The sequence below is a fragment of the Rhea americana genome, unplaced genomic scaffold (assembly GCF_003343005.1).
Source record: "Rhea americana isolate MKP2758 unplaced genomic scaffold, rheAme1 scaffold_47, whole genome shotgun sequence".
In the NCBI taxonomy this organism is placed as follows: domain Eukaryota; kingdom Metazoa; phylum Chordata; class Aves; order Rheiformes; family Rheidae; genus Rhea; species Rhea americana.
This window is the reverse complement of record NW_028186612.1, coordinates 433,828-460,401: the sequence shown is the minus strand read 5'-3', so window position 1 is coordinate 460,401 and position 26,574 is coordinate 433,828. Positions and strand designations below refer to the sequence as shown.

The 26,574-nt window shown below is 41.1% G+C and overlaps 1 protein-coding gene across 1 annotated transcript in view; it reads left to right on the top strand.

Moving 5' to 3' along the window:
• DPP6 (dipeptidyl peptidase like 6) overlaps window positions 1-26,574 on the top strand; it is a 425,270-nt gene that overhangs the window by 304,441 nt on the left and 94,255 nt on the right. Inside the window, exon 7 of the mRNA XM_085316409.1 lies at window positions 14,657-14,738. Coding sequence (XP_085172535.1) covers window positions 14,657-14,738 — 82 coding nt within the window. The remainder of the gene's footprint in view (window positions 1-14,656; window positions 14,739-26,574) is intronic.

Below are 26,574 nucleotides of genomic sequence, written 5' to 3'. Positions count from 1 at the left end.
ATTTCTCAGCATCATCCATGCATGCCAATGCACTGATGTCTGAATTTGATAAACTCTAGACATCGATGTTTTTCCTTCCCTTGCCTCAATCTAGTCTTGTTTTTTGGGAGAGTTTTTTGAAGGGTTTGCCTTTTTGGGGGGGGGGTCCTTTTTTTGTTGTTGTTGTTTCGGAGAACTTACTGGATTTAATTAACTTTTGAAAACTCCATCTTTGTGTCCAGTGTATCTGAAATTAGCTTGTTAGTTGAATCWCTAAACCTGGCTAAAAGCAAAAGCCTTTGGCTGACAGCTCAGTTCTATTCCAGACAAAACAGAAATGGGAAGATAGATGTTTCATGCATAGTATATATGAGAAATGCTAAAAATTAACAGTAAAGGGATCCAGGCAGTTTGCTACTACTGCATAACCTTTGTTTGCCCCTGACTACCAGGTTCTTGTCACCTCCAGCCTAAATCACGTTGCGCACTCGGCTGCGTTTCAGCGTGCCGTCCTCGTTCGGTTCAGGCACAGCGCCGGCAGCCACAGCGGTGGCTGTGTCAGATGGGAAGTGTCGAGTATAATCTGAAGATCTGGAAAGGGAGATAGTGCCCGGAGGCACATGGTTGTGCCCGGCGGTGGGGTTCCCGTGGTGGGATGCGGCGATGGAGCAGGCAGCTGCTGGACGAGGAGAGCTGGAACGATTGCTGCGGGTTGTGTTGCGGAAGGTGGTGTTTACAAAGCGGTGGAGGCTTCGAGCACATCCAGACATTGCAAACCRTGCTGAGTGGTAACAGTTGCATTGCTCTTTCAGGTGATAATATTGTCTGTTTTGGTGGTAGCTCATTGTCTTGGAACATGGGACTTTATCATTCCTTTGGAGTTCTGAATGTTTTTAGGGCAATGTGTAAGGATAGAGGGCAAGTGTAGCAGCAGGCGATGGGGAATGCGTCAGCTGGCCTGGAAGCAGAGCCTGTTGGAAGAAGGCAGGAAAATCTCTTCACCGCATATTTCATGTGGGAGGGGGAYTGAACGTTGCTCTAACTGATGTGCATGAGCGAAAATCATTGCGGTCAGGAGCACAGTGCAAGGTGCTGGTCAGTTTGACACCCTAGGTCCTCAGGTGACAAAGAATTTTGCAACCTGCAGGTAGCATCCTTTCCCTCCGCTGGCTGTTAACACAGGATGCACTACCTTTGCCATTTCTGCAAACACCGTTTTTGTGCATTAGACCTATGCAAGCAGGCAGAAGCCAGGGTACTTCCAACCCCGGCAGTGTGCGCTGGTGGTGCCTCAGCGTACGTCTAAGCCGGCAGCCGAAGCTTGAGCACTGGGGAGCAGACTGCCTTACCCTGCAATATCAGACATTCATTCCAGGAAACAAGTTGTGGACTATGAGTTTCCCTGTATTTTCTCTATCTTCTTCCTTGTCCTCGGCTCGTCAGGAAGGCCAGACAGTTCAGGCTTCCTACCCACTCACGGCCTTGCCATCTCCTGCTGAAGCTAACTAATAAGGAAGCCAATTAATCTAATCATGGCATCACTTTAAATAATGCAACATTCATCTGTCAGCATAAATTGCTTTTTAACGGGAGATTTCTGAGTACTTTTCKCTGGGTTCTGCAGACTCTCCAGACTCAGGCTATGTCTGAAGTCAAAACGACCTGAAGTGAAGTCTGRGAGCTTTCCATAAGTTTGAGGAGCCCATCTGAGCATATCTTTAGCTCATACATTGACCAATAGTACTTTTACCCTTGTATTCTTGTCATTCCATGTGAGCTTCTGGGGAAGAAACTCCTTGCACGAGTAGGAAGAGAGCAGTTTTGCTCTCTCCAGGYGGATTAGCATCTGCCAATGAGATAGACCCAGGGGATCTTATTTAAAAATGAAAATAAGGCTGAAGTAAAAGACACTGAATATCCCTTCAGGAGCTCCGCGTGAATTTAATTTCCCCCTCTTTTTTTTTTCTTTCTTTCTCTCCCTCTCTCTCTCTCTCTTTTTTTCGTCCTCGTCGTTATTTCAGCCTTGTCACAGCTTTTCTTGACGATTCCACATAACAAACTCTACAGATTTTGCCGCATTTCCCTTCTCTTTGTGGTGGTCGTGGTTGCAGAGCCACTTCGGGGGTTTCCCAGGGGCACACACCCCCATCTGCAGTTCTGGTTCCCCTGGGCTGAGGACTTGGGGTGCAGGGCAGGGGGTGTGTTCGGTCCAGCAGCTTTCCTGCATGTCACCCTTTTTCTTCCTGCTGCTCACCCAAAAATCTGCTGCTGGCRCTGGGTGCCATCTAGTGGAATAAGCTTATGCAGGTGAATCAGATATCCCCTGGTTCAAAGCAGCCCTGTGTCATCCTCCCATTTTGCCTTTTCCTGCATGATGCTGCTTTTAAGGTAACTGCTGATAACATTATGCGTAGTTTTGCAGAGCTCCTCTTGTAATTCCACAGTTTTACTTGCTGTATTGTAATTGCCAGCTGGTTATAATTTATTTGCAGTGCAATAGCATCAACAGGACAATATCTGGACTAGGGCTCTCCTGTGTGAGGTCCTGGCCAAAAGTGAGGGAAAAAAATATTGTGTGTGCTTATTTCCTAATGCTGTTTTGTTTAGCTCCAGGGAATATAAATTCAGCCAATATGATGTAGGCACCAGGTAGTGTCCTGTTTATGAACTCTAGCAACCTAAAATTGTTTTACTCTTTTGTGGATTTCAGTAACATTGCTCCTATTGAGTCCACTATGGATGATCTTAGTCATTCAGGTTCTTCACTGAAATAGGAAAAAGTCTTGGTTCATTCCAAGCTTTTGTGGTCAGTCCCATGTTCCCCAATGAATACTATTTTCAACCTTGTCTCTTTGCCTTGGAAAATAATTTCCAATTTTTTGGCATTGAATTTTAGAAATACTTTAACAATTCTACACAGTATTTTTCAGCTGCAACATGTGTTCATGAGGACATTCCTCCTCAGGCTGTGCTACCCGCCATCAACACTACATTGGCCTAGTTAACAGGGCCCATAGGCTGCTTGGGCTGCTACCAGTCCCTGATGGTGGACARCTGGCCCAATCTGCTACTGCAGTCCCTGAGCAAAAACTAACTTTAGGTTGATATCTTATGAAGTATCTCTATCCTTAATGTCTTGCAGTGGCTAAAAGAAAAGCATTTTTTACAGTTGGATGTTGTGCTGGCATTCCCTAAAATAAAAACCAACATAAAACATGCAGTTTCTTAAACCTCCCGGCATTCATCCGTTTCTGAATGAGCTGTTCCCTCTGAGTACAGCTAAGTGGACAGGAATACTACAGACCCCCTYGGCCCCCAATAAGTCCTCACCACGGTGTGAGCATATCCAGTTGGGGCATATTGGCACCAGCCCCAAAATGTGCTTATAGGGATCAGAGGGAAATTTAGTCCTTATTCTGCTCCTGAATAATTGTTTTTATGGGCGGGAGGGAATTGTACACAATAACTTCTATGCAGGATTCGCATTTCTTCTCAAATTTATACAGCATAATCAGAGGAACTTGGCAGGTGGATCAAAGGAGCAATCAGAGGGTTGAGTTCTGCTCTTCCTACCTGTGCTGCAGAGCGCTATAAAATATTCCACACATCCCCCACGCTGAACTCCCATTAACATCAAGAGAAGTCCCATGTGTGGAGCGAGGGCAAAATACATGTTGGAGATCCACRGAAGTGATAGCGAGAGGAGGAATTGAGCCCTTGGTTCGCTGTGAGTAAATTTTCAAAGTGATGACTGTAGATTGCTCTGCAGAGCTCTCACTAATGTTCCTATCTCCTTCTCTTGTACGAGCTGTTCATAGGAAAAAGGTTACAGCCGATTAATAAAAGCTTTATCAGACATTGTATATACAAAGCTRGATGTCAAAAAAAGCACAGAATCCCTCTGCACAGTTTTATGTAATGCATAATGTGTTAAAGGACAACAAGATTTTCCTTGCACATACTCTCGTTTCCATGTTTACAGTAAAAGGTAGACACATTTCATTTTTAATGCTGTAGTTAAAAAAAGAATGTGGGGAACTAGCTCTGCTGCAGATATCTTCCTGTTAGACCCAGCCTGCCCTGTTTTGTTTTGCTCTGGCTCATTTTACTTGCTCCTACTCTATAGCAGTCAAACATCTTTACAAATCCAGGAATTGTCCTTGCCTCAGTTTTTTCATCTGCAAAATAAGGAGAAAAATATTGCTTACCACGCAGAGGTGATAATTGCCATGGAGAGTGCTGCATGATTTCACTCTTTAACATTTATGAACTAGTAACAGAACCCATATTTTATTTTAGGAGGAAAAAGTGCTGGTTTAAATAAAATCTGTTTTCAGCTAATTAAATTTTACTTATAGGATCTGATTTTTTTCCCCCAACAATGATATATAGAGGCTGAAATAAGTCCTTATAAAAAGGTATGTAAAAGCAAATGATAATATGAAATTTGTTAAAAAATATAAAACGAATACATCCTGCAGTTTGTGAAAAATCTAGTATTGTTACTCTGATCTTATCTCCCCTCCCTCTTTCCTAGTAATCTCCAACATTTTTCTTGTCTTTTTGAGGCAGTTTATTTTGTGAATTCAGGCACCTCTGCTGCACAACCTCATGCATCTTGCACCAGACTATAAATAACACCCTTGTGATCTGATATGCTTATTCTGTTGTATTTTGAGACTAGAAGAGTGGCCCTTGGAATAGGTAAACTTGATAACTGGATTGTGGAGCCTGATCTTAAATCCTCTGAAGCRGATAGGGATCTTCCAGGTGATTTCACTGGAATTTGAATCAAGCCCAGATGGAGTTGTTGGGCGCCGGTTAAATCCTGTGCATGTTTATTGCCTGGAGATATATTTTGTACCTCCTTAATAAGAAAGCATTTGCATTCTATTAAACAAGGCTCTTGTTTGGGTATCGCTTGCTTTTGAGTGATGGCAGCTTGAAAAAAACTTGAAGGCAGCTCCATGCAGGACCCCTGTCTATGCTGGGAGGAGGGAGGAAGGGAAAGGAAAATCCACTTCCAGGAGGAAATCCRTTTCAGCAATTCAACACCATCGTGTTTCCTCAGAGGATTCTCTGTTCGTTCATTCGCCCATATTTGGTCACTGCAGCAGAGCGGGGTTTTTTTTGTTTATGTGAAATACTCTGTTCCTATGTGGGCAAAGCAATTCTTACCACATGCTTCTCATTTCCAGAGTCAGTTGTGATGTGGGTGGATACCTTAGAAACCATATATAATGATAATAATAAAGGATTGTCCCCTGATGGGTGGATTTGATATTTAGAATTAGAATAATGACTGCTGAGACTGGGGGRAAAAATCTTGGTAATTAATAGTTAGATGAAGATGTTAGCAGTTTAGCGGAGAATAGCCCAGCAATCAACTTTCCAATTTTACAAAAAAAGAAAAGGTCAATAGCTTATGGCTCATCAGTAAAGCAAAGTAAATTTTTAAAAAAGGAAAGAAAAAAAAGAGGGGGTTGAGGCAAACTCCGTAGTGTTTGTAAGAAACAATATTCCCTGCAAATGGAGGCAGCATTCCTCTTAAATTCTGTTCTTGAATAAAAAATGCACACACCAGGCCTCACTGGTGAGAAAAGTATCCCAGATTTGGGAATGTCCTTGTGTTCTTCAGTTCTAACAAACTTTTCCCATTTTCCTCCAGGCTTTATTCAGCCTCCAAACCACAGAAACCACCACAGAGTTCACAAACATCCCAACACTGACCATCACCAAAACACAGCACGTTGGTCAGAGTTTCTTCTTTATTCACATTTAATGAGTTATATAGACTTTTGACAGAAAAGGGGAAAAAAGGTAGATGAAAGAGCATATAAATATAGCACAATCTAAAACTATAGCACRATCATATGGTACAATATAGGCAACGAACCACAGATTTTGAAGCCCATACAATTGCTCTGCTTCCATGTATCACCCTTCTAGCAATAACAGAAAATGATGAAAGTTGTTCTGTAGGTGGTACTTTTCAAAGTGTGKTTTTTCCCTTTCTTCTCCATCCTAATGTTCAAGATTTTAAAGGCTTTCTCGCTARCATAGGAAAGAACAACATGCATTTTCCCAGGACGTCATTTTTGCTGTGCCTGCAGTTGGGCTGTGGAGACACCCTGCGGTCTCGATTAACGTTTGTTGCTGCACTGGGTTGCTAAAGCGGTTCAGCCTGCTAAGCCCCGCTGGGTGTTACCGTTTCCTTACACAGTGCAAGAAATGGGCGCTGGGGGGCCCCAGAAAGAAGCCAGATTTGAGGCTCCTCTAAGCTTGAAAGACTGTGGGTATCTCCTTGCCGTTGCGGAATTTATTTGGGACTGGGGTCACGCAGTCTCTGAGGACCGTCTAGTGCGCAGGTGGCCCACTGGGGTCCCCATGCTCCTTTTCCTCCTTGCTGCATGGTTCTGTGAGCTCTGCACTTTTAGGAACTGAAGCTGCTAGGCAAGTTTAATGAGCTCATTATCTATTTTTATCTCAAAATGGGTATTCTGCTTCATTTGGGAGCTCAGAACATATGTGCAAGGGAGTAGGGAGATTTAGGAAATGCAATGAAAGACCTTTGGGTGGAGAAAGGATGCTACAGCTGGAGGACTGCTTACGTTTTCTCTCCATCTGTGAATACCTCCAGGTCCTAAGCTGTGCTAAGGAATGGCAACACCGCTGCTAGGTCCGTGCTTAGCACTGGCCAAGGTTGGGATGCACATGAGTGTTGTGCCCACGCAGCCGGTTTGGCTGCAGTTCTGGCAAGGTCGACATCCTGGTGACCACGTCCAAAGGGAACATGGCAAAACCGAGCACCTTGGCAAATGCTGGAGCCTGGGGTAGGACTTCAAGTATTTAAAGAGTCTGTGTTTTTTTTTTTTAAAAAAAAAAACTCTTTTTATGTTCATTTATCAGTCACAGCTATGARCTAAAATGAGAGGTAACTAGGGTTTACGAGGCACGTAGGGCTTTTCTTGCTAAAGTAACCCCTAAGGGGGTCTCTTTATGGAAAAAATGATGTAACCTCAGACTGATAACATAGACTGTGTCCAAACTAGCCCTGATTTCTTTTCAATCCTTACCATTAACCTTCTGTTTGTGGAATGACTCACCACAAATTTGGAGAAGATGAAACAGAAGTAGGAAAGGTTGCTTTCCTGTGTCCCATACCTGAGAACAAGCTAGAAGAATGAAAGGACCTTCCCTATGCAGAGTTGTGAAGACAAAATTTACACTTCATTTCAGATGTGAGCCTTTCCTCTTACATCTATACTTGAGATTTATGCATTTCTGGCAGAATAAAAGAGCTGTAGTGTCATTTTGTTCCTCTAAATAAGCAGAGTATTTTACAACTCACTTTTAAACTGTATCTAAAATCAGATTGATTGCAGTACAGTTTAATAGTTGATTAGATATGGCAATAATGGCACTTCTAAATTATGCCTTGTTTCTTTTATCTGTGGAAAGCATGGTTTATGCAGGGGCAGGGTAATTAAAGAGAAGTGTGTTTCAATATTCTTGAGAACGTACACACAACTCTCCAAGATCTCCTTACGCTGTGGACATGAGATGAAATAAGATTTTGTTCAAAGAGTCTTTCAAAAAGATTCAGAGASTACTGAGTCATTCTACTTTTATCTGAAACCCAGTAACACAAACTGTTAGATTAATTCAGAGCACAAGCCCAAGTATCAATCTTTTGCCCCAATTAAGGGTGTGACTGAGCATCCAGTGAAGTCATATTGTTGTGAGGCACTTTTACTGGCTCCAGAGATCACAGCTGCATCTCATTTTAAGTACTAATAATCCCMTATTGCTCTCTGCAGGCATCGTGTCCTGGTGCTATATTTTTATTAGAGTTTGTAAGCCRGACAAGGTCAGCTCAATGGAAAAAACTAAGGTTTCATCACAAACAACCTTTCTTGGGGACTGGCAGAATCACTGTGAAGAACGATGTGATGGAGAGAAAGGCACATATGCTGAAGAGTGATCAGAAAGGGTCCAAGCTACTYGCCTAATTGTTACATCTGCAAGAAATATTTAACCATTGCAAGTAGACTCAGCAATAATTTATTTCTGAAATAGACAAGGAAAAAGCCTTTTTTAAATTTTTCTTTAAGACTGCGGTTCTGCTGATGGTTGTGGTTCTGCTGATGACTGTGTCTGTAGGCATGTCTAAGACCAGGGCTCATTGTTGTTCAGATCTTCCCCATTCATTCTTAAACATCTCAGGGTCTGTTAAGTTATTTCTCTGTTGTGGACAACAGGACTTGAAATCCTGATAAATCCAGTGACTTACCTCATGCTGTGAGTTGTAACTCTGAGATCGGAGCTGGCTGAAAAACCCCTTCAGAGTGAGATAAAATTACATGAGTATGAGAAAATTATTTTTAAGTGGTTCTATTTATCACCTGAATGCTATCTCCTCTCATTGTCTTTTTAGGGGAGTAGATATGACTCCAGGAGCAAACAAAATTTTTTTTTTAAAAAAAAAAAAAGGCAGCAAAAGTCTCCCCTGTCATCTATGATTTAGAGGGGTCACATGAGAAGCATGATAATGTCGTCTTTAAAAAAATCATGCTACCAATATCTAAGGGCCATTTCCACCGTTTGCTTACTCAGGGAAACCAAGAGATTTTGATCAACAGCTTGCTGTCCTCCAACCTGGATTACTGTGACTCTTAGCTTTACCAGTCTCTGCTAGGTTTTTAAATCACTGTTGTAAAACTTCACTAGAAAGACAAACTTGTGCCATCATTTTACATAATTCCCAAAGGAAGTTTACTGTTTCTTTGCTGGCAAGTGATTGATTTTTAAAGTGATATTAGCATTTTGTAAGATTTTGCAGGTCTAGTACCAAATATTACATTGATAGGTGCTTCACAAACACAGATTGTAATCAAATAGACCTCTGAGCTCACATTGTTGGCTGAATCTGACCGGATTGYCAAACCAGGGACAAATGTGTTTCAGATTCCCTCGCTTTTTGCTCTTTGTGCTCTAAATCCATGGAATTCACTTGTCTCTGGACAAAACGCGGCATGAACGCCGTTGTTTTTAAGAATAGCTGACAGATATGATGTGCACTGAGATTAATAGCTTCAATTTGCTTTCATTACCTACCTCTACTTTTAGTCATGGAGAAGTGCTAAAAGAAAAATATGTGTGAATGTATGCATTAAATATTTAATAGAGAATGAACTTGAACAGAAGAGCATTCCTAATCTATTTAAGAACTTGTATTTGAATTCTGGAAGGGATACTTTTAGTTGCATCTTCTGACAATCTAATTTCTTGATTATCTGTTCTGGCAAGCCTCGATTCCCATCAGTACTGTATGTTATTCTGTCTCGCTATGATTCTCTGTGGGGCTGTGCATCTCCTGGGAAGCAATTTTCTTAATGGCACCTGTCTCCTCTCCTCCTTTGTGAATACTGAAGTAAACAAGTTATTTAATCGTATAAGGATGCCTATTCCTTCCTCCAGAAATGGTATTCCTGGTACTTCTTGGGTATGCTTCTTTCTTTCTGCAAATCATTATCTACGGTTCTTTGTTCACTTGCAAACATATATTTTTTACTTAGTTTTATCTCTTTTTATAAATTATTATCAGTTCTTTTTTTTTTCTTATTATATGTCAAAAACTCTTAAATATTATAATGTTTCCAGTTCTTTATATCCCTTCCAAAAGAAATTCTATCCAAACACTATGATTCTGTATTTGAGATTAAAAAAAAAGTTATTAAAACAGACTCAAGCACTAATAGGAAAGCAGCCCATACCATATCCCAGACTTTAACTGCTTTTTTTCAGTTTCAAGCTTTTTGCGTCTAGCGTTGTGAAATATTTTGCTTGGTATTCTTGAACTAAAAGGAACCTCTCCTTCAATTACAGTGGACAATTTCTMTGGTTTTTTAAGTTGTTTTTGAAGTACTTAATATAGAACACTGTCATGTTTGCACTTGGTGGGAGATTTGGTGTCAAGAAGTCACTAAGGGAAATTGGTCTTCTTTAAAATAGGAAAAAATATCAGGAGAGAGAACACACAGATGTAGAAATTTTGGCAAAAAGAAATACAGTCCCTTTAAAACTGGTTCCTTATTATTCATGATATGTTTTAAGGTCAAAAATAGGCAACCTGGTATGATTGATTAAGATTGACTTTTTCTACATAGAGGTTTTGATCCAAATTACAATTGAAAATGATACAGTAGATGCTACAGYAATTGCATTCTGGAATTTTGCTTATTCAGAAATTTTGAGGGGAGACTTTGGCATGAAACTTCATCTAAATTAGTATTTTTTTGCAATTTACTAGTTCAATAATAATTTTTTGTGAACTGGAAATGGAAGGGTGAAAGACAAAAGTATTCCCTACTGAATGTTATAGCCAACTCTATGGAATTGCTGGAATTATTACCTTGTTTATTATAACAATTTAACAGCCTTTGCTCCAGACAATGTCGTCTTAACATGAAAGAGTTTATAGAGCACCTGCTCCATCTTACATCTGGCTTAAAACAATACTACTATCTCCTTCTTTTTCAGTCTTTAAAATCAATCATTTTAAAAGAGAAAAGAAAGAACAGCAAACCTTTAATAAGGCATTTCTTATTATGACATTTCTTGACATTTCTTTAGCTATAGATGAAGGTGAAGGTCTTTTAGTGTAGTATAAAGATGCAGTGAACCCAGTTCTTCATGCAAACTGTATTATAGAAGGTATATAGACTGCATTCAAAGTAACCCATTTCCAACCAACATCCTGCAAAAAAGAACTCGCAAGGGAAAGGTTCAGATCAAACAAGACCTAATTATGAGGATCTGTGAGGAGCACTGGCTCTTTGGAAAGGCCAAGATGGCCTACAAAATTGGTTGATCCAAGAAAAAACTATTTTAAAATTTTAAGCAGAAAGTTTTGGAGGAAGAAGCAAGGGTGTAGCTTTGAGGGATTATAGTTTCTCAGAGGTTACCTGGTTCCCAGAAAGAGTTGACTAGTCAGGCTAGTATCAGATATGCTGCCCCATATGTAGCACTGGAAAAATGGGGGAATGCTTCTGGGATTTCAGTGTGTGTTTGGTCTGACTCCTCTAAGGCATTTTTATTGCGGAGAACTAAAGATCCAGAGGAGTATGAGATAGTGATCCACAAACTGAGACAAGTATTTGGAGAGTTAACTAAAGGCTTTATTGGGGAAAGAATGGTAGAAGACTGAGCAGAACTGCCTAGAGCRTCTGTGTGGGCAATTTCTCCTCCTCCTGCCCGCTCTCTCCTTGGTGTKATATAGCGGGCTTGTAATGGGATCTGCTCTGGGCTGGGAGGGTTGATAGGAAATCAAAGATTTCTCAGAGCCAGGGGACAGCCACAGCAGAGACAGGCTATGGGTACTCACTGTGGTCCTTAAAGCCTGAGCACCAAGGAGGAATTTGGCCTGAGCAAGCTCAGCTCTTCTGAACTTGGAGTCTACACTGCCACGGAGACCTCTTTCTGGACATCCTCTTCAGCCTTYCTGGCACTGGCAAGAAGTGTGCAAACAAGATGAAAGGAGGCTGAATTAATGCCTACCTCCAAGGCAGCCTGCGTAAGYGCATAGGAATCCACTCCTCCACGGTAGGGAATATAAGTATGTGAACTCTATTTTCATACTACCTTCAGGGACAGCTCTTTCTTCCCTGGACACAACTAATACAGACCTCCTGACAGTTTCTCTGAAKTTCACTAGGCAGCCGTGCTGCTTCAGGCTTGGCATGGAAGGATGTTCTCAGTCCKCTTGTATATGACACTACAGTTCACCACAGATGGGAGAGTGAGAAGTAATACTCTCAGATAGAGGATTCTCTTCAGTCCACAGAAGGAAATGAGAAACAAGTCAAAATCTACCAGGAAAAACTATGTTTAGGGCTACCTGTCTCTCAGAAGAGGGGAGGACTAGGAACTTAAGACTAGGAACTGCAGTGGAAAAGAGTAACTCGGAGCATGAGGACGGATGCCTAGCTACCACCTAAGTCAGGGGGTGAACATCATGATCTGGAACTGTCTGCTCTTATTCACTGAATCCAAAGGCAGTTCACAATAACAAGTTTTAAATCAGACGCCTCCAGACAATATGCAATTCCATCRCTCAGCTTTTGTATCTGCATGTTTATCAAAAGATTTTAATGCAAACAAACAAGATTTTGCTACAACAAAAATTTCCCAGCCATTCCGAACAATTTAAGAACTAATTTGGTAGATGCAGTTAAAATGTKCCTCAGAGAGATATCAGAGAAAGTGAAGGTGACTTTGCTTCTTTGTCTGCAGCAGGACTCTTTTCTGCTAGGTTGAATGGAGGGCTCTTCCTTCAGACTTGTGCTTCACCTTATCAGCTACCAAAGCCAGTTTATGCTGCATTTCTCATTGCATTAAAAGTTTCCTCCTCTGAAAGATGATGCAGTGAGCAGAACTGACAGGACTTGTCTGGGCTCTGCTCTGTGTTATTGGATGTAATTGGTATGTCTGTCCTTTAGCTCCACCAGTGTTATCTGAAACATTACAGGTTTGAATTCCTGCAATTCATCTAATCTGTTTATTTGGGGATGATATTTTCCCTTTTATTTGTAATATTTTGCACTCTTCTTGCCATGGGTAAAAGGGAAGTACTTGTCAAATACGGCCGTACTTTTTCTTTCCCTCATAAGAGTTTTTTTCTTTTTTCTTTTTTTTTAACTTGATTTACTGGCTTTCTCTTTCTCTTACACTGAAGTTACTCTCTGTTGAGGTAATCAAGACAGGCTAAAATCAAACAGATTGAGTCTTTACAGGAAGAGCTGTCTTGAAGCTTAAGTAGATAATACATACTGTAGCATAATGCATAAGCATGAAAAGATCCAGAATAAGTTATAGGGCTATTCTGATTGTGCAAATGGAATTTTGTATCTACTCTTAATAGGAGTTCAGGCTGACAGTCGCCTGTTCTCCTACCTATATATTATAAAAATGATTTTAGGTTGTCAGCGAAGAACTCTTTATTGTTAAACACCATGAGAAAGAAAAGACATTATTTTTAAGCAATAACAGTTTTAAGTGACATTTTTCATGTGTAGGCATAAGCTATCTCAATGCCCTGGGATGTGTTCAGACTTGAAGAACTGATGCCTCAGCAAACTGCACTTGCCCCTCCAGATTTCTAATGTCTCTCTTCTGCATCAAACTTGCAATTGCAAGCACTTTGCTTAATCAATCCCACGGATGTACTTTCTAGCAGGAGTGTAGAAGTTGCTATTCCAAGCACAGGTGCTATGGAAGTGGGAACACTGTAAGCGTTAGTACTGCCACTGGATCAGACCTCAGCCGGAGGTCTGTCCTTCCCTGCTTAGGGTCTGCCCTGGTTCTAGCTGACCCTTGGACAAGACCTCATGGGAAAAGCTGTTTTCTTCACCTTTGAAAGGTGTGGGCAAAATGTGCTTCTAACCAATCCTCTTTCCGCCGTCCTTGTATTTGCTATAACCAACCTGACACAGGGAAGRGGAGATCTTGCCCGAGGGAGCAGAGCCAACCATAAGTGTGGCACAGCACYGGTCACAAATCATACAGTAAACAAAATCAGATAGTGACTAATTACTGCACTCACTTTTGTTCTGTTTTTTGAAAATACTTTCAGAAAACATTGCCTTTAATGAGTAATAAATATTATACAAGTAGAGGCCATTTGCTTAAAGACTAGGCAGAGGTAGGTTCTTTCTTTTCTCTATCTTTGGATGATATTGGCCTCAAATTCTTTGTTACCCCTATCTGTAGATGAGTGATGATATATCCTTCCTTACTGAAAGAGTTTGAGATCTGCTAATGAGGCATACTGTGTAAGGGTGTTTAATTGGTGTTCTTGTTTGTTGAATATTACTATACATAGAGTTGTAGCAATGTGACCAGAATATGTGAAGTAATTATTTGTGTTGAGTGTAAATATCATCAAGGAAGTGGAGAAATTTGTTGTCTGTGATATGACAAWTTGGCATTATGCTGCCCTGGCATTTATAAAAAGAAACTCTTTTTCTATATTGCATTTGCTATGTTGCRTTGATGTTCTGCTAGAAAAATTAAGGTAATGGACAGAAGCACAAGAAAAGTATTTCAATTTTATTTTCTTAAAGATTGAAACATCCAGTATTAATAGGAGTTTTTTTTTTTCTTTTTGGAAACCAGGCCGCGTATCGGTTGTTATACAGATGTTAAACTGACTTGCCATCATATTCAAAGGAAAATGATTAGGCTGAAAAGCCACGGGAAGAAGAAGATGAAATTATATTTTTTCTGAGGCAGTATGTTTCAAAAATATAATTATTGTTTATCCTTTGTGAATTAAAAAGTGTTGATAAACACAATTACTTTGTTTGCCATCCTTTGATTAATTCTTAAGACTTAGTCAAGTTAGCGGTAGAATTGACCTATTTAACTTTACATTAATAAGAAACAAAATTTGTCAATTAAATGCTTGCTTGYTTATTTAATGTCAATTAAATACCAACACTTGCTACTATATGGTGTTTGCCATATGGTAAAAAGTCTACTGAAATCCAGCACTAAATATTAGATGATACTCGCTGAAAGACACTGTAGGGGGCACGGTGGTTTGCTAAAGGAGGGGTTACATCAGCTCAAAGCAGGMCATTCCTGAAGTTGAAATCTTGTGTTTCTCTTTTTGCAGGGATCCCCAGAATTTGTATCCCCCTGAGGTCAGCAATGCAAAACTTCAGTATGCTGGTTGGGGTCCAAAAGGGCAACAGCTGGTAAGAGAAAGTGCAAGTGTGAAAATGAATGTCTAGAACATGCTGCTGTTACTCTGAAGTAAAGGAAGAATAGTCCTTTTTTGACTAGTTTCTTGAAACCTGAGTGGCAGCTTTATGACTTGAAAACTGTATCCGAAATATTGAAATCTTTAGGCAACGTGAACCTGTGGTGGCAAATTCTTTGAAGACGGGTAGTATAACCTCTGCTTGTCTCTGTTGGCAAATGCTTGCCCAACCTGAGACCTGCAGAGCCTGCAGAGCCTGCCTGTTAACCTGGGGTTTGTGTGCACACACCTACAGTCATGCATAATTCTGAAACAGCTTTTTATCCTGTTTCCATCAGCATGGAAACTGAGTACTGAATGTAGCTTATTTTGGCATTATAGAAATGTCGACATTAAACAGTAATAGCAATTAAAACTAATCTGTATATATATCCATGCTAGATGTGCCCTTGTCTCGTACTATGTGCATCAAGTCCCTTCAAGTGGCTTTGTTTCAGAAGGAAAGGAAAAATTTAGCTTTAACATCTATATGGGTTTTGTTTTATCACGTCATTTATTTATAACATTGCCAAATACATGAATTTGCTGCAAAATAATTGTGTCTAAAAGTGTAGAAAAAGAACACTTTATGAATAGCTGTTTGAGATCATGCACCTGCTTCTCCCAAAGTTGGATGTAGAACAGACTTATAATAGACAGTATGATTTAGCTAGTATATAATTGGTTCACAAAGGGGTCTTCAGACTTCCAACTTTGAAACAAGAGATTTTTTTTATTATTAGCAGACCCATGTGGAGAATGCAGCTGTCTAGAACTGATTTGTCCTGAATTTGCCCTGCAGTTGTTGGCAAAGTGCACAGAAATAGATGTGCCTTACAGGGAGTTTTCAGAGCATGCTTTTTTAAAAAAAACATGTCAGGGAGTCATTGTGTTTCATGTAGCCTTTCATGCTGCAACAATCCTGAAATCTCCAGTGTTTTTTTTTTTCTTTCTTTTTTTTCTTTTGGCCACTGCCATCTTAGATTTGTACATTTTTAGAGTAAGGATTTCCTGGCCAAATCCCTTGGCTTCATTTCCTGGTGCAAAACCAATATTAAATTTTTGCACATGCTAAATAATCTCTTTATTTAGAGATTATTTAGGAAAAAAAAAAGACAACTTTTTGTGGAGCTTTTATACTAAAAATTGAGCTTTAAAAGTGACCAGGAAAATCTTGCACATTTCTCCTGTCCCTTTCCAAGCAATACTCTCTTGGGAATTTTTGATCTAAGCCATTAACCAGATAAATAGTTTTCAATGCCTGTGATTCAAGAAACTGCAATCRCAGATATTACTGTTGCCAATCTGTAAATCAGACTGGAGGAAAAGTAAGAGAGACAGGGACAGGGAGGTCTCTCCTCTGCTCCATTGGAAAAAATGGATTTGAGCCCTTTATCAATCTCAAAYCTGACAGGAGCGGGGACGCAGTGACCTTTGCCTTTTTGCAACATGACTTCTAAGAAGCTCTTTTTTTCTCMCGGCACATATATGTCCTGCTTTCAACTTTTGTGTGCGCCAATTCACAGTCCTTGGTCTGCCACCCCACTGCTGAGCAGTTTGTACTGACTCACAAAAGATTGGGGTTTGATGCTGACCAGACTCTTTCCAACACATTGGTTTCTGAAGAGCACTGTCTTCTCCTCCTTGGGTTTCTGGTCSGTTGATAGTGTCCAATCAGTTTCTAACACATAATATTTAACAGCTAGAGACTGCCTTTGGGATGGCAGAAGAAAGCAAAAATAGAAAGGCTTGTTTTTTATTTATTGTTATCCAGCTTTTTGTATCTTAAATCCGACAAACTGAGCTTTACAATATATAGCAAAAGCTATGGTCTACTAATTAAAAGATAGTACCAAGTTGTGTTAGTGATTTTCTACATATCACAAGCATATCTTCCTTTCTTCAGCACATTTTTGCTGTGAACTTATCTGCCTTCAGTACCTTGACTCAAAGCATGTTATTGATAATCCATTTACATTAATTTTACCAGTCTGAATGGGTGTACTTAATTTTCCTCTCAGAAAGAAGATTTAACATTTTTTGTATTAAAAACCAGACCATCAATCTRCTTCTTCTGTTGCCTTCTCTACCAAAGACCCATAACCCTATACAGAAAGAAAAGATATTCATATCAAAACTGGAAAGTTATATATACAACAATTATATATACAAATCAGGAGAAGAAAAATCTTCCTTTTTCACTCCTGGCTTGATTCTCTCAGATTATCCTGAAATAATAGATACCACTTTCCATTGGTTTTTTTTTTTAAGAATACAGTAAGAACTTTAATTCCATAAAGCATCGAGTTTGGTACTATCCTCTCTGCGGACCACCTGGCAGATTTCAAGTAACTTGAAATAAATATTCTGGGTGCTGTTGAATTCTCTATGAATCTGGTTAATATCTTGCAGCAGTGGATTTGTTCTGTGGGGACAACACTGAGTACAAAAGCAGAGAAAAATAAAGGTTGTCTTAAAATTCGTGGTGTGAATGTGCTTTTGCTGAATGTAGACTGTAGGTTGTGTAGCGGAAGAGGAAGATAAAAGACGTCAAGCAGGACCGAGAGGAGTAACTGGCTAGGGACTACAGGTGGTTCTAGGTGGCTACAAGGCCAAAGGACCTCTGAGGTGGTGGCGCATCAAACTGGATGTTGGAGTGTTTTAGAGTGTCCCTACCATTGCACTAAGTTACACGAGTGTGTGCCAACTCCTATGCTGTAATGCGAACTGCTAGGGAAGCTTTTCCTTCCCACACGCAATCTGAGATCCTACTTCATGCTGCATTTCCTAAAAGAGGTGGGGAAGAAGGGTGATGGGATCGCCTTGAACATACTCCAATTCTCAGGAAAGAATAAACCTTTCACAGGAGGTACTGATTTATCTCTTGTTGTTTCTAATCCAGCAGAGCCTTTGATCTGCTGCGTATATAATTGCTATAGGTCTATTTGTTTCCAGCATCATTTCATAGATTTGGCATCATTATTTTTTAAGCTGCTGTTCTCTCACCTTTTCTTTTGCAATGACATCTGAATCAATATTTAGCTGCAGCCTGCTGTATGCAATTATTCTGCTTTGGTTATCTTGCTAGTTAATGGAAGGAAAAGGCCCCCCCTTCCTCCTGACGATATGTGCCCTTAAACGTGGAAAGGAACRTTCAGAGTTGGCTGACTGCTTTTCTGACTGCTTTTTACAGGGTTCCTCCATTCTGGGAAAAGCAAGAGTTTCAGTAATAGTGTATATTCATTCAGTGCTCATTCCCTTTCTTAGTGTCTGAATATGAGGGTCTAGGAAGCCCACGGTGAGATATATTACGTAYGAGCTGGACAAGTTACTTCTGTCTCAGCCCCCTGCTACCTCTCACCCCCACCACGCTGTCAATCAGAGCAGTCTCTGCTGCTTGGGGCTGTGGTGCCCCATTTTTTATTTTTGCCCATGATGTTTTTCATTTCTTTTGACATTAGCATGTATGCATGTTCAGTCCTCGTTCACCAAAGGGAAGCTTTGGCAGCATYGGTGTTGTCACCTTTGCTGAAAATGGTTGTGTCCTTTTCCCTTTCAGCATCCTTGGTGTTGCAGTTTCATCACTAACAAAAGAGTAACACAAGTAAGCTAAGAAAAGGAGCTACAATAAATGTCACTGAAAGAAAATATATTTAATTATTGTAAATAAGCTGTTACTATTTTTGCAGATGTGAAAGTTCTTTCAAATAAAAAAATGAAATTGATGTGCCATAGAAGATTTCCTAATGAGCCCCCAGATAGTTAGTATCCTTACATTTGAATGTAAGAGACATAGGATGATGTGGCGTTTAGGGCATCATGCCTAGAGGTCAGACAGTCTGATTCAATATTGTGCCATAGACTTCCTGTCTATGCAATCACTTCATCCAATTCACTTAATGATTTTTTTTTGAATTAGTAATAGTATGAAGATACCAATACATACCTTTCAATGGAGTTACAAAATTAATACATTAAATATTGTGGACATTTGCACCCTGCATTAAGGAAATGGAGTATGTACCTACAAGAGATACATAGTGGTGATAGATTTGCTAGTTGGGAACATTTTCCCTTTTTGTCACAAAGCAACTCACTGTGTTGTTGCAATTTAGTGTAAGTAAGTGCTGAATTATCATTCATTATATGCTATTKTATTTCACTATATACTACTGCAGTAGCACAAAAGCAGAAAATTCCTGACAATACAACGTCCTACTGTAGAGTACCACTGAAAAAAGAAAAAAAACTTTTATGGAAATTGGAAACATTCAAATTACTTTAATGTCAATTGTAGTTTATATATACTAAACATGTATCTCTCTGTTATGGGCATTCTTCATTTCAGAGACCTAACCACTAGAAAAGATGCAAATTCCATAGGTCTGTGCATAAGTGCTTCTGGCATCTTAAAAAGCCATGGTTGGTAGAGGCTGTCCGTTAAATGCATGCTTATGACGTTACAAGTGTTGTTCTTAGAAAGCTGATATTTTGTGGCATAAAAACTGTTTCCTTTTGTTTCAGAAAGCAACAATTCCGCTAAAGAGCATATAATAGTTGACCTAATAGGTGTTGATGATTGCTGTTATATTAAAGAGGAAAATCTCACTGAATAACTCCCTGTCCAAGGACAGGTGATGTGTAACTGCAAGAACCCAAATCCCAGTTGCCGGTTCTTTATGCTGATAACTAACTCGTACTCTCTCCTTAGCCAGACATTCTATAACACAATAAAATATTTAAAATGAAGCACTAACATCTCACATTAAATAATCTAATTTATAGTGATGCCCTACATAACCATCAGTGATATTAGGTTACAGAATACAAGATAATCCATCAAGCAGAACTTAAAAGCAGAATTGGAGTTCCAKACTAAATGGTACATTTACTGATACATACTTTAATGTAACAAGGCAGTTATAAATTAAAATAACCCCATTAGAATACAGGGCAAGGAATTCCAAGCAGACATGGTTCTTTTTGTTGATGTGAAATAAACCCTTTTTTCTTCTCTGAGAATATAAAATAGGACAATGTATTTTTCTTAGTGTRTATATATATATGTGTATATATATAGTGTGTGTATATTATATAAATATATATAATATATATATATATTTATTTAAATATCCAGAATCATTATAATTGCTTATTGAGCTGGACCGTGGAAGATTATAGGTGTGAATAGCCTGTGCACAGAATATAAATAGGACAACAGGAAGGGCTTCTTCAAATACATCAGCAGCAAGAGGAGGACTRGGGAAAATGTGGGCCCGCTACCGAATGGGGCAGGGGCCCTGGTGACAAGGGATACAGAGAAGGCAGAATTACTGAATGCCTTCTGTGCTCCAGTCTTCACTGCTAAGGGCAGCCCCCAGGAATCCYRGAGCCTGCACGTGAGGGAGAAAGTCTGGAGAAGGGAAGACTTTCCTTTGGTCGAGGAGGAAAGGATTAGAGACCTTCTGGGCAGGCTAGACATCCATAAATCCATGGGCCCGGATGGGATGCACCCACGGGTACTGAGGGAGCCAGCGGATGTTGTTGCCAGGCCACTCTCCATCATCTTTGAAAGGTCCTGGAGAACTGGAGAGGTGCCTGAGGACTGGAAGAAAGCCAATGTCACTCCAGTCTTCAAAAAAGGCAAGAAGGAGGACCCAGGCAACTATAGGCCGGTCAGCCTCACCTCCATCCCTGGAAAGGTGATGTAACAGCTCCTTCTGGAGGTCATCTCCAGGCATATAGAGGAGAAGGAGGTGATCAGGAGTAGCCAGCATGGATTCACCAAGGGGAAATCCTGTTTGACCAACCTGATAGCCTTCTATGATGGAATGACTGGCTGGGTAGATGAGGGCAGAGCAGTGGACTTTGTGTACCTTGACTTCAGCAAGGCTTTTGACACTGTCTCCTCCTAGAGAAGCTCAGGCAGTGAGGATCAGACGAGTGGACAGTGAGGTGGATTGAGAACTGGCTGAAAGGCAGAGCTCAGAGGGTCGTCGTCGGTGGTGTGGAGTCTAGCTGGAGGCCTGTGGCTAGTGGCGTCCCCCAGGGCTCAGGACTGGGTCCCATCCTGTTCAACTTCATCACCAATGACCTGGATGAGGGGACAGAGTGCCTCCTCAGCAAGTTTGCTGATGATACCAAGCTGGGAGGAGTGGGTGATACACCTGAGGGCTGTGCTGCCATTCAGAGAGACCTGGACAGGCTGGAGAGCTGGGCGGAGAGGAACCTCGTGAGGTTCAACAAGGGCAAGCGCAGAGTCCTGCACCTAGGGAAAAATAACCTCAGGCACCAGTACAAGGTGGGGGCTGACCTTCTGGAGAGCAGCTCTGCAGAGAAGGACCTGGGAGTGCTGGTGGATGACAAGYTGACCATGAGCCAGCAATGTGCCCTTGTGACCAGGAAGGCCAATGGTCTCCTGGGCTGCATTGGGAAGAGTGTTGCCAGCAGGTCGAGGGAGGTGATCCTGCCCCTCTACTCAGCCCTGSKGAGGCCTCATCTCCAGTTCTGGGCTCCCCAGYMCAAGAGAGACMTGGAGCTACTGGAGAGAGTCCAGCGTAGGGCTACGAGGATGRTCAGAGGGCTGGAGCACCTGCCCTRTGAGGAACRGCTGCGAGAGCTGGGCCTCTTCAGCCTGGGGAAGAGMAGACTGAGGGGGGATCTTATCAGTGTGTACAAGTACCTGAAGGGAGGGTGTCAAGGGGACGGGGACAAACTCTTTTCAGTTGTCCCACGTGACAGGACAAGAGGCAATGGGCAGAAATTGAAGCACAGGAAGTTCTGCCTGACCGTGAGGGGGAATTTCTTCCCTGTGAGAGTGACGGAGCACTGGCACAGGCTGCCCAGAGAGGCTGTGGAGTCTCCTTCTGTGGAGATCTTCAAGGCCCGCCTGATGCAACCCTGTCTACCATGCTGTAGGTGACCCTGCTGAGYGKGGAGGTTGGACTAGATGATCTCCAGAGGTCCCTTCAACCTTACTGATTCTATGATTCTATGAAATAGAAATATACTTCATTTGTAATGATATAATGTCAAAAATCTAAAGAAACTTGCAGAAGCCTGAGAAGAATWTGAATATATTTAAGGCTAGGATTATCAAGATAAAAGAATCTCTTTCATGCTCAGTTTAAGAGGAAAAAAACTAGGGATTGTATTGGGATTATAGATTTCTACAATCACTACTGCAAACCATTACATGGGACTTTATCAGTTTTGCCAGTTTGGGATTTTTTCTAAAGATCTTAAAAGCTACTAGGTCTCATAAACGTTCCTGATTTCCTAAAGTAACCTTAATTTCTCCCAGGCAAAAGGTCCCCATACTCTTAGTACAACTGAAGGCTGTAAGAACATCACAAGTGTGTGATTTAGTAAAAATRGTAGCCTTAAGAACATAACTGTTTCTAGGAAGGAACTGCAATATACAGGCTTTATTATTCATCTACTAAGCATATTCTATATTATTTGCAGGCAATATGATTACAAATRCTTTTTGTAAATCGTGTTACTTAGAAAATCCATATAGTCGCTCTTACAGAATCTCAGAATGGTTCAGATTGGAAGGGACCTTTAGAGATCATCTAGTCCAACCCTCCTGCTCAAGCAGGGTCACCTACAGCAGATTGCCCAGGATGGCATCCTGTTGGGTTATCTCCAAGGCTGGAGACTCTACAACCTCTTTGGGCAGCCTGTTCCACTGTTCAACCACTCTCACAATTAACAATTTTCTTATGTTCAGACAGAATTTTCCATGTTCRATTTATGTCATTATTTTTTTAAGCTGCTGTCCTTTTACCTTTCTTGTTGCCCTTCATGTTCCTCACCAGATTCAACTCCATATGGATTTTACCTTTCCTAATGTAACTATATGCTTGAACATTGTCTCTGCATTTCTCYGGGGTCATCTGTCCCTGCTTTCACCTCTTTTATGCTTCCTTTTTATATCTGAGTTCTGTCAGGAGTTACATGCGTGCAGGCCTCCTGCTGCCTTTTCTTCATTTCCAGCGCGTTGGGATGGACCATTACTGAGTTTGGAGGAGATGATCCTTGAATATCAACCAGCTCTCTTGGACCTTTTTTTTTTTTTTTTTATCTTCAGGACCTTATCATATCAGATTCTTCCAAGCAGGTAACTGAACAGGCCACCACCTGCTCTCCTGAAGTCCAGAGCTGTGGTCCTGCTCTTCGCCTTGTTCTGTTTGCACAGGATCCTGAATGCTACCATCTGGATCCAGCAGCAGCCAAAGCTGCACCTTATCTTTACATCCCTTCAAAGTATCAGTTATTCTTTGTTTGCACGTACAAGGTCCAGCAGAGCACCTCCTCTTAGCTCCTCGATTGTCTGTGTTAGGAAGTTGTTATCAATACACTTCAGTAACCTCCTGTATTAYTTGTGCCCTGCTGTGTTGTCCTTCCAGCAGATAGGAAGGTGGTTGAAGTCCCCCGTGAGAACAAGGACCTTCCTGACCGGGTGGTCTGTTGCAGACAGCCACAACAAAGCCCCACTGTTGATCTGCCCACTAATCCTGACCAGTAAACTCYTGGCTGGCTCATCATCCATCCCAAGGCAGAGCTCCATGAATTCCCACTTCCCTTTCATGTAAAGAACAACTCCTCTTCCTTGCCATCCCTGCCTGTCCTTTGTGGCATCCATCCATTGCAGCACTCCAGTTGTGTGAGCTATCTTACCACATCTCTATCAACGAAATTGTAGTCCTGCAACTGCACAAAGACCTCCAATCCCTCCTGTTTACACCCTATGCTGTGTGTACAGGCACTTCAGAGAGACACTCAGTTGTGCTGATTTCCCAGAAGTATGAGAACTTTCCCCATGACGYTGTGCTCTTGGCTTTTCCTTATTTTTGCATAAGGCGGGCCTCCTTCAGGCCTGTTTTGGTGTCTTTAAGGTCTTTCTTGTCCGTATCACCCTGTACCCTTTTCTTGCCATCTGGTCCACCCATTTGACTATGGTCATCATCTCCCTTCCCCATTAGGCTAGAGAAGAAAGATCTCACTAAGATTACTCAACAAGCAAAGGAGGAACTTTGATAAAAGTCCTACCACCCAAAATGTTTAAATCTCTCCTCGCCAGATTGGACAGAACTCCCAGCCCTTCATCTGTAACCAGGGTACTGAACATGTTGTGTAGTTGCAGATCTGCTAGCAGAGCAAGAGCCTTCCTCACAGTGCGAGAAGTCACTAGCTTCCAGCCTTCACCATCATCACCATCATCCGTGTCCCAGTCTAATTAGCMCAGATTCTACCTGCCCCTCTGTTGGTATGGTTGATGGGTCAGGATCCACTTGCACCTGCAGGGAAAATATCTTCAACTTCCTCATCACCTTGGATGCTGTAGAGTGAGTCTACTCACTTCCCCCACAGCTCCTTGACTTCATGACAGATGCATATCTCCTACAGGCAAGGAGACCATCTGTCCCAGCCCCAGTAAGAGTCCCCAGCCATTCCTGCACTCCCAGGCTTGGAGAACTGTTTCCACCCCCTGTCAGGAGCTCAGCCTATACAGAGGCATGTGATGGGCTGAGGTAGTTGCTCCAGTCAGTGCTGGGGAAGGTACTGGCATTTTCTGGAAGCCTCACATGCCTRTAGCTACCCTTAGCCAGCAGCAGCAGGCAACCTGACATTTCTCAAAGAGTTCCCAGGAGTCCTCCAATGACCCAAGAAGAAGCTCCCAGAAGATCCAGAAGCAGAGCCCAGAAACTACTGCACAAACTGCTGCATCTATTGGTTGCCTCTGAGGCAGTGAGGGCCAGTAGACACTACGTTTATAAATAGAAAATATATATTATTTCATTTGAAGACATGAAGGGGTATTTTTCCATTCCTTCTGACTTCTTAGTCATTCCTCCCTTTCTTAGTCAATATTCCTCCCCTTGTTGGTCCTGTGCAACTGAAAACAAAATTAAATTCTTAATATTTGTTTTACAATGGTTATAAGAATTCTCCAAGATACTTGCCTAAAACCAAGAGATCTGCACAATTTACAGATGATGACTTCTTTGCTAGATGGGTAAACAAAGCTACCAAATATGGTAGTTTCATTTGTCTTTTATACTAATTCTGACTGCTTCCCTTTGCAAATCAATTACATTTCCTTTCATTGGATTGATCTTCATGCAGCTAATCTCTTACACTACTGATATTAGATATGTACAACTTTMAGTCTCAGATGAGGAGTCATAAACACTGTTTTTGATGTGTTAATTTATCAGCATGGTTCTCAGATGTATCTTGGATTCCATGGGTTTTAGTGGACCCCCAGGGTGGTTTCAGCTTCTCTCTGTTCAAAGCAGCCTTCCTTCAGGACCATTTTAATACTGGTGTGATCCTTACTTTGGTCTGAATGCCACCTTTGCTCTTCTGTAGGCAGAGTAAGGCTGAACTGAAATGACTCGTATCTATATGTTGTATGTCTTCAGGAATAGCTATGTCCTATATGTTTTTGGCTTGGTGAGTTAGTTTCTTACTCTGAACTGGAGCAAAGTTGAAGCATCTGTATGAAGAAATGAAACTATAGCCTTCTCTGTCAATTATTTATCAAGATGTGCTGTGTTGATCACTTGGAAAAGTTTCTTGGGTTCATTAGTAATTTTAATGATGAATTTGGCTTTGTAAAGAAAAAATATTAATTTAGAAATTTATTAGTTCACTCCTCCATCATAATTTGTTATAAGTTGCTTTCCTAAGTTGCAAAAATCAACCATTTAGTGAGGAAGAATGAAAGTGTTTTGAAGATTTTTGTCTAATGAAAGTTTTTTCCTACCTGCTATCAAAAGATATTTTGATAATATCTATATAGTCTAATTAAAATACTAGCTCTTATTATGCAAGTTCTCTGGTGAGAACTAGTTTTATGGCTTTGTTACCCTATTTGAAGAACAGATAAGAGCTGGCCTAATCATGTCATGTGCATTAAGAACAACGCTTGGGACAGAATGCATTAATGGAAGCTAGCTGAACATCAAAGTATGTATTATTTTTGAGATTCAAAAGAAAAGATTGGCAGAATATTCATTAAATAATACATACTTAGTCAGCAACAAGCTTTAGAACCGATTTTGAATTGATTACACATTTTTCTACTGTAGTTGATGTAAGAATAATAATTACAAAAGGTTGAGACCTTTTCTATACAATATTWGTCAGGTTTCCTTGATACGCCAAAGTAAAAATGCAATTATCACCTGTTTCAAAATGTGGCACAGACAGGGATGGGCACGCTAATTTTGTGTAGTAAGGGCAAGTTTCAGCTTGCAACCCAGACAAAACAGCAAGTAGTATTTCTCTCTTTGCTCTTTTTCATTTTCACAGTCTTCAGCTTCCAGGTTCCATATAGCAGCGGAAAAACAAAACTTATGTGAGAGGGGCAATCTTCAAAATATTTAAATGGAATTGGAGAGAACTAGAAATTGAGGGAGAATCGTAGAATCAGTAAAGTTGGAAGGGACCTCTGGAGATCATCTAGTCCAACCTCCCCACTCAGCAGGGTCACCTACAGCATGGTAGACAGGGTTGCATTCAGGCAGGCCTTGAAGATCTCCCCAGAAGGAGACTCCACAACCTCTCTGGGCAACCTGTGCCAGTGCTCCGTCACTCTCACAGGGAAGAAATTCCTCCTAATGTTCAGGCGGAACTTCCTGTGCTTCAATTTCTGCCCATTGCTTCTTGACCTGTCACACGGGACAACTGAAAAGAGCTTGTCCCCGTCCCCTTGACACCCTCCCTTCAGGTACTTGTACACATTGATAAGATCCCCCCTCAGTCTGCTCTTCCCCAGG